The 7880-nt window shown below is 41.4% G+C and overlaps 1 protein-coding gene across 7 annotated transcripts in view; it reads left to right on the forward strand.

Annotated features, from left to right (window-relative positions):
• The window catches only part of NUDT9 (nudix hydrolase 9), a 24632-nt gene that overhangs the window by 15721 nt on the left and 1031 nt on the right, over window positions 1-7880 (forward strand). For 6 of the 7 annotated variants that reach the window (XM_006018099.3, XM_006018098.3, XM_025197262.1 and 3 more), the window contains 3 exons: window positions 521-632; window positions 1232-1378; window positions 5660-5744. In XM_006018099.3, the coding sequence (XP_006018161.1) occupies window positions 521-632; window positions 1232-1378; window positions 5660-5744 (344 nt within the window). The remainder of the gene's footprint in view (window positions 1-520; window positions 633-1231; window positions 1379-5659; window positions 5745-7880) is intronic. The other variant, XM_025197263.1, reaches the window with a different exon arrangement.

Raw genomic sequence — 7880 nt, forward strand, 5'->3', positions numbered from 1 at the left:
TCGGTAAGTGGTGCCCCGGAGTTTGCTAGGCTCCGGGGGTTCGGCAGTTGGAGCCTCTATCGCCTTCTTAAGAAAGACGCGCTGGGTTCGAAAGGACCCACAGTGCTTAGAGATCCGTCTCTCCGTCTCTCTCTGTCTTTCTCTCCAACTTGGGCGGAAACCACCCAAGCTTTTTGTACGGCTAGCAAGCCAATAGCTAGCCGCCATGTGTGCCTAAATGAAGACCGGCCAATAATGTGGCTCAAATCTCAATACAAATGGCGGGAAAAGTCCTTTGCAGCGTGCATCACTAAATGCAAAAGTCATGCACAATGCAAAGAAGGCTACAGAATGGTGGGAAACACTTTTCTGCACGCGGGTTCTCCATAACAACAGAACACTCCGTCGTGCAAAAGAGCTCCAATTCGGCGGGAACATAATTTAGCGGTGCCGAAGCACACACAATTAAAAAATCCACAACTTTGGGTTGTGACAATTCCAAGGAGTGGAAAATAATTTTTCCTGTTTGTCATTCCTGCAGGTGGAAAAGAGATAAGAGCGGTAGCAGAATAGCTCATCCAGTCTCTGGCAAGAACATTTTACAGTTTGTAGCAATCAAGAGGAAAGACTGTGGGGAATGGGCCATCCCAGGGGTAAGAACCAAAGCACCAAATAGACCAATGTAATACCATGAAAATGTAAAGTGGTATAGATTTGTTACACTTACTTGTAAATATGCATTATGTACACTTAGTATGTGTATAGAATGACCATATCTTGCAAAGCAGATGGGAATGCCTTGAGAAACATCAGTTTTACCAAAGAAGTCCACCATTTTATATCCTCTGCTGTTGTTGGACATGATTAATTCTAGTTAAACATAATGGGCACTTTTACACGTGCTCAGGGGGGCAGCACTTTAATTAAAGCAGCTCTGAGAGTAATTACCACACTTCAACAGATTCAGTTAATCAGGCCTGCTCTGATGCTCTGTGATTACGGCTCATTGGAGCAGCCTCTGTGCTCATGTATAGGCACTCAATATTTTTTGCCTTGTTTATTTAGAGAGATTGTGCTTCTTTCTTGTTTATGTTGGAGTACTCCATCATTGATGTTCTACAAATGTATTGTACATTCCTCAAGTATCTATACAGTCTAACTTGGAATAATAAGATGTACAAAATAAAGATCAGAAGAATAGCAAGAGCAGAAAGAATGCAAGAGGTATATCAGTATTGGATTTATTTTTAAGGGTATGGTGGATCCAGGAGAGAAGATTAGTGCCACACTGAAACGAGAATTCAGTGAGGAGGCATTGAACTCCTTGCAGAAATGTGCTGCAGAGATAAAAGAGCTGGAACAACAATTAGACAGACTCTTCAACCAGCAACACTTGGTGGTAAGCCTTTCCCATTTTGTGACAGTGTTGTGAGCTTTAAAGTCTTTACTGAAAGCTCAGTGGAATTCACAGGAGACTGAATCAACACAAAATGCTTGTGTTTTTTTCTACAAGACTAAAGTGTTCTGTTATAGCAGTGGGTTCTGCTTATCCTTTGTTTCTGAGAAATATCCTTGCAGTTAAAGGTAATGTAAGAATGAAGTTGTAGCTGTGACGGTCTAGAAATTGTCCATTATTGGACCAATTACGTAGTTGGGATAGACAAGCTTTTGAATGCAAGAGGACCTGAGGAAGAATGCCTTGCATCTGAAAAGTTGTCTAATTTTATCCCTGCTGCATAGCTGTTCCAATAAAGGATATCAGCCTAAGAAATCCTTGCAGTTGAAGACAATCCTGAATTTTAAAACAGGCTTACCTAGCACAAAACTTTGTTTTGGAACTGGTCAGTTGAATCTTTGCTTGGGTATGGAATCATGAGCAGGGCAAAGCCTTGTTTACTTGGGAGGGACACTCTGTAAAGGACATTTTCTACCTCTGCCTGATCAGTTGCTTGCTTGGCTAACATAAATGCTTTTAGATAGATTTTTCCTTTTGGGCAAACAGAAGTTCTGCAGAGCTTTAAAGTTAGGATTCCTAGAAAATATTCTGGTTTCATAGATTTCATAGACAGTAGGGCTGGAAGGGACCTTGCAAGATCATTGGGTCCAGCCCCCTGTCTTGCGGGCAGGAAGTCAGCTGGGGTCAAATATCCCAGCAAGATAGGCATTCAAGTGTTTCTTGTAAATGTCCAGAGGAGGTGCTTGCACCACCTTTGGGGGACGTCTGTTCCAGGCAGTAAAGAAGTTTTTCCTTATGTCCAGCCTAAAACAGTCTTCTGGGAGTTCGTGGTCATTGAACCTTGTCTTTCCTTGAGTGCCCTGGTGAGCAGGCGTTCTCTAGGTGGATTGATTTAAATCAAGGTGATTTAAATCAAGCTTCCAACTGATACTTCTTCACATATTTCCTAAACAATAGTGCAAATCTGACCACTAAAACATGTTAACTTACAACTCAATACAGCATTTTACAACATGTATCCTTAAAGTGTTTTTTTTTTTTTTTTAATTTTCACATTTTATTAACTCTAACAGACAGGTCATCACAACACTAAATGTACACTGTCCTTAAAACTTCTACAACTAGATCTCATCTTCCCCACTCCCACTGTCATTTTTATTCATAGACTGAAACAGACATACGAGTTTTCCTGCTTTTTTAACTCCCAGTCGATTTCTTAACTTTTGAGTGAATAATACCAAACGATGAAAATATTCTCTCTGTGCCTGCAGAGGAAGCTACTGCTGTGAAAAGTTGGCTTAGCAACTGAAGGTACTCTGTTTCAAGGTGCCTGGCTAATGATTTCCACCAATTCAGGGGAGTGACTTTGTTTAAAACATCATCAGTAAACGTGTACTGTTTAAGTAGTTCCCCTCCAGCCCTGAAACTTATGACTGGCATAACTGAGGAGTGATTTTTGAGATGCCCATGCCATGGCAGCAGCATCATCTTCAGAAGTTAGGCCTTTATATCTGGGGTTGAGAATGTTCACGAGAAAATGAGGTAGAGTTAGTGCTTGATCCATTCGCTTCTTTATTGCCTGCAGTTTAACTTGCTGGTTAGGTATTTCTTTCTTCAATGTCTCTTGAAGCGCCTTCCAAATTTTGACAGCATCAGCAAAGCAGCAACAATGTCTCTGAAGTTTGTTTAAGGCTATGGATATAGGCTTCAGTATACTAAGTTTAACCTCTACAGTCCTCTTTAGTCCAATGCTAGATACTTTGGATGAGATGCTTCCATCTATTTTATCATGGTTTTCTTCACAAATTTTTATGCAAATGGGCCAGTTCTTAATAAATTGTTCAAAACAATCAACTGCAGAATTCCATCAAACATCTTGATGGAGAATTAGTTTGGATCCTCCTGCTGTCTTCAGTGAAGCTGAAGCAAAAGGGTTGTTATGGACGTATTTTGCAACTTCAACAACTTTTTTTTTTTTTTTTATTCCTGGAGAAGTACTTAAGTCTTTGGCTAAAAGATGCATTAATCGGGCACTGCAGCCATATGTTGTTAAGGAGTATCCTTCTGTTTCTTCTTCTAAGGATCTTCTCATCTTTGCCACGTTTGCAGCATTGTCTGTGACAGTTGAATTTTTGTTCACAGTTTATTACACCTTTCGCTGCCACTTGTTTTAAATATTCTGCTGTGTGGGCATTTCCCAATGTATCTATTATTTCTGAAAGAGATGCAACCCCATCTTCTGTTGTCACACAAGCACACATTACTGGATCACTGTGTACATTGCTACACCCATCAAGGCTCAAACTGGCAAATTTCCCCTGAGAATTTCTTGCACACTGTTCAACTTCCTTCTCGTACACTGTATCTAGCAACCTTCCACCAATGTCTGCTCTACCAGGTGGAGTGTAGTCTGGTCGTAAGGTCTCAACCATGTCAATGAAGTGTTTATTGTTAACAATGCAAAAAGGAGAATTTGTGGCTTAAATGAACCCAGCAACCTTTTCATGTATGGTGTCCTGTTGTTATTTGCTGGTCCTTGTTATAAACCCATCCATGGTGGTGGTTTTACTGGATGATTGAAATCTTTTGCTTGCTACTGATATTTTGTTGTCTGAAATATGTTTAGGTGCAACATTGCTGCTAAAAGTATCAACGGGTGACTATGAAGTTGTTGCAGATAGACAGTCAAAGTCTCATATGCTTAAATGGCATTCTGAAACAAAAATGATTTTTGAATAGTCTTTCTTCTCAGTTCTTCTCATGCTGTTATTCAGTTAATCATTTAAATTTTTTTCAGCAAGATCTGCTGCATTTTTTCAATGCAGATCTGATTCCGAATTACCAAAAAGCTACAACTGCCTGCACTTCGATTCGGATTCAGAGAATCAGCGATTGTCATAGACACAACTTTTAAATGTTTTTTCTACATACCTCGAGGTACCAGGCATGGCTCATGAACACTAAGATGGTGGAGTGGATGGAGCATTCCACAGGAGCGCAGGGGGGTCCCCTGCGCGCTTGGCGGCAGACCCACTTGGCGACTGGTGCCTCCTGGGTCTGGGGGGCACCCGGGGTTCCCCCATGGCCCCTCATACTTCCAGTCCACTTTCTGGTCCACCACTGAGCATGTGGGGTGGGGGGGGTGCCCCTACATTCCTGTGGGATGCTCCATCCATTCCACCATCTTAGTGTTCACGAGCCGCGCCTGGTACCTCGAGGTATGTAGAAAAAACATTTAAAGTTGTGTCTGTGGCTGAATCGCTGATTCTCTGAATCCAAATCGAATCTTCGGATTCGGCCAAATCGAATCTTCGGATTTGGCCAAATAGAATTGGGACAGTGATCCGAATCAGCGAATCAAATCCCTGTCCCCCGAATTGGGCCGAATCTGAATCCAAATCGAATACTAGTGAATAGTTATGTTTGTCTAGAGCCTAAGGGTCCACAGGGCAGACAGCATCTTAATACAGGGTTACATGTGCTTGCTTTTAAAGATTTTACTCCTGGTACCAGAAGCTGTCTGGAACTTGTGTGCTGGATATTTTGCCCTCTCTTGGCAGGGTAAATTAGCTCATGCTGAGCTCCATTCAGCCCCAGTTAGACAACTTGTGTATCTCTGCAGACTACAGCATCGTGCAGAAGAGACAACTGGAACATCACTGGAATTATGAGGACGAGATACTAAGTGGATTCAGTCAAAAGGGAAAAATGAGGTTGCAATGGTCATTGTGATGGACAGAAATCTTGGCTGACCAGTTGTACGATCACTTTCAGTTTGTTTGTTTTTTCTTTTTTAAGACATTAGGGTAAGGAGAGTTTTGAGACTGTTTTCCTTCAAATTCTGTGAGGTGTGTTGATGCTGATAGGCAGCTGCCCTCATGTAAGATGCATAGCGAGAGAGAGAGAGGATGGGCATATTTATTTGAAAAAAACAGTATGGTTATGATTTAGGAATCATATTTGGTTGAAAAAAACAGTATGGTTATGATTTAGGAATATTAAACATTTTTTCCAACTGCATGAGAAGAGTGGCTGAAAATGTGTGGTGTCCACTGGTGATCAGATTGTTGTGAGATATGAAACTAGAGAAGCTTTTGAGGGTGCATGCACAACAGTACAAGCAGGTTTAAATTAAAATCATTCTTTACCATGGTGGAAACTTCTATGGTTCTGTGTCATCTAACTTTGTTGTGGTACTCAGATTATTTTATTTTGGTTTGTTAGGTTTATAAGGGATATGTGGATGATCCTCGTAACACAGATAATGCCTGGTTGGAGACAGAAGCTGTGAACTATCATGATGAATCTGGTGTGTATCAACATTGTGTAGCCTTAGGAATTACTCCTTTCAGTATACTGTTGGGGAGGAGAGAGCTGCAGGGCCTGATATGCACATTTCTGTATTTCTTGAAGTATGAAAATTAGTTGCACATCTAAGGAACAAAACAAAATTTACTGTGTTTGCAGGGATGCGGGGGTTAGGGGGTATTTTTTTTCTTATCCTCCCAAGAAGTCCAGCTATGCCACCCAATAATCGTTTTATTCCAGCTTGGCCATTTCTAATAGACATTCCAAGAGTTATTGTCTGCTAAATAAGAAAAAAAATAGTGCATCAGAAGGGTAGATGCATTGTTGAAATATGTATTGAAAAAGACATTGGGAAATGTTATTACATTTCTATATTATCCTGAGCATTGAAAGGAAGGATTTAAATTTGTCTGTTGACTAGTAACTTGTCAGTAGAAATTCTTGGTGCAACAGACACATTGCTTTTGGCCATGACCTCTAAAGGTAGTCTATATATAATTAATCATAGAATCAGATTGGGTCTCTGATATTTTTAGATGCCTTGTCTGAAATGGTCCTTTGACCTTTCATTTCTTTTGTGAATGGACTGTGATGGGAATGCACTCTGGGTCATGTAATAATTGACCGTGTTGGCATCCAGCGTGTTATCACTGACTTCTGATTTGACACTTACAGAAATAAATCTGAGAGGACTCAATAGCTCTGAGGTATGACCTCAAAATTGTTTCTGTAGGTACCAAATCAGAAGTCAGTAATAACATGTTGAAGGCCAACACTGTCAATGGAGTTATGCTAGCTGGGGGTGGGTGGGGAAGGGCGGGGCTAGAGAGGTGGGAAACTCAGACAGATTTTTATTTGTCCTTAACTGCTTTTTCTTTTTAAAGTCATGTTTTTAGCTGCCATGGTCTCAAAGCAACCTTTGGAAAGATGTCCCTTAGACAACTAACATGTCAAGGTCTGCTGGAACTGGCTATGTGTCTGAACTGCTTTCCTGATAGCGCTGCAGAGAAGCGCATCTCACACAGTCCATAGGTGGAATGAGGAAGTGAAGCTGCCCCAGAGGTGCTCCCCTTCCCAGCCCTCAAGCATACTGGAGACAAAATGGCTCAAGAGTGGCTGTGGGACATACCACCAGCCTGTTTCACTGCCAAACCTGGAAATAAAACACATGTAGAGCAGGAAGGTGTAGAGGGGGTGGGAGGGCAGGTGCTTCTTGGCAGTGCTCTCAGGAATGCTGCAAAAAACAGGACAGACACTTTCATAGATTTCATAGACATTAGGGCTGGAAGGGACGTCTGAAGATCATCGAGTCCAGCCCCCTGGCTGAAGGGCAGGAAGTCAGCTGGGGTCATAGGATCCCAGCAAGATAAGTATCCAATTTACTCTTGAAGGTGTTCAATGTAGGTGCTTGAACCACCTCTGATGGCAGGCTGTTCCATAACTTGGGGGCTCGGACAGTAAAGAAATTCTTCCTTATGTCCAGCCTGAATCGGTCTTGCAGTAGTTTGTAACCATTCAACCTCGTCATCCCTTGGGGTGCTCTGGTGAACAAACGTGCCCCCAGATCCTGCTGTGCCCTCAGAGCTGCTACAGAAGGTAGTTCAGATGTGCAGCCAGTTTCGACAGACCTTGACATGTTAATTGCCTAAGGGACATCTTTCCAAAGGTTGCTTTGGGACCATAGAAGCTCGAAACACCACGTAAAAAAGAAAAAGCAGTTAAAGACAATTATAAGATCTGTATGTGTTCTCTCCACTGTCATTAGTGGAACTATTCTTCATCTCTGCTTGGTAAGAAGATGTGAAATCAGAATCTGACTCACTTTCTGGGAAGTGGCATGAAAGAGGAAACACCCAGACATTAGGTATATGAAATAAAAGTTGGAGTGATCACAGAGAGGACTGAATGAAAGCTAAAATGTGTTATAATAGCAAGACTGCACTTATAAACAGTGTAATTTACTAGCTAGCCATGGTACTTCCAATATCACAAGAATGGTGTTACCAGATTTATAGTTATCTACTCATTGTTCAGTTAGACACACATAATACATGTATACATACCAGGTAACTCTAGTAATCAAAAATCTAGTTGATATTCATTCTAATAGCAGTAATTGGAGTGAAACTGACATGGA

This window comes from Alligator sinensis, unplaced genomic scaffold (genome assembly GCF_000455745.1).
Source record: "Alligator sinensis unplaced genomic scaffold, ASM45574v1 scaffold125_1, whole genome shotgun sequence".
NCBI lineage: Eukaryota > Metazoa > Chordata > Crocodylia > Alligatoridae > Alligator > Alligator sinensis.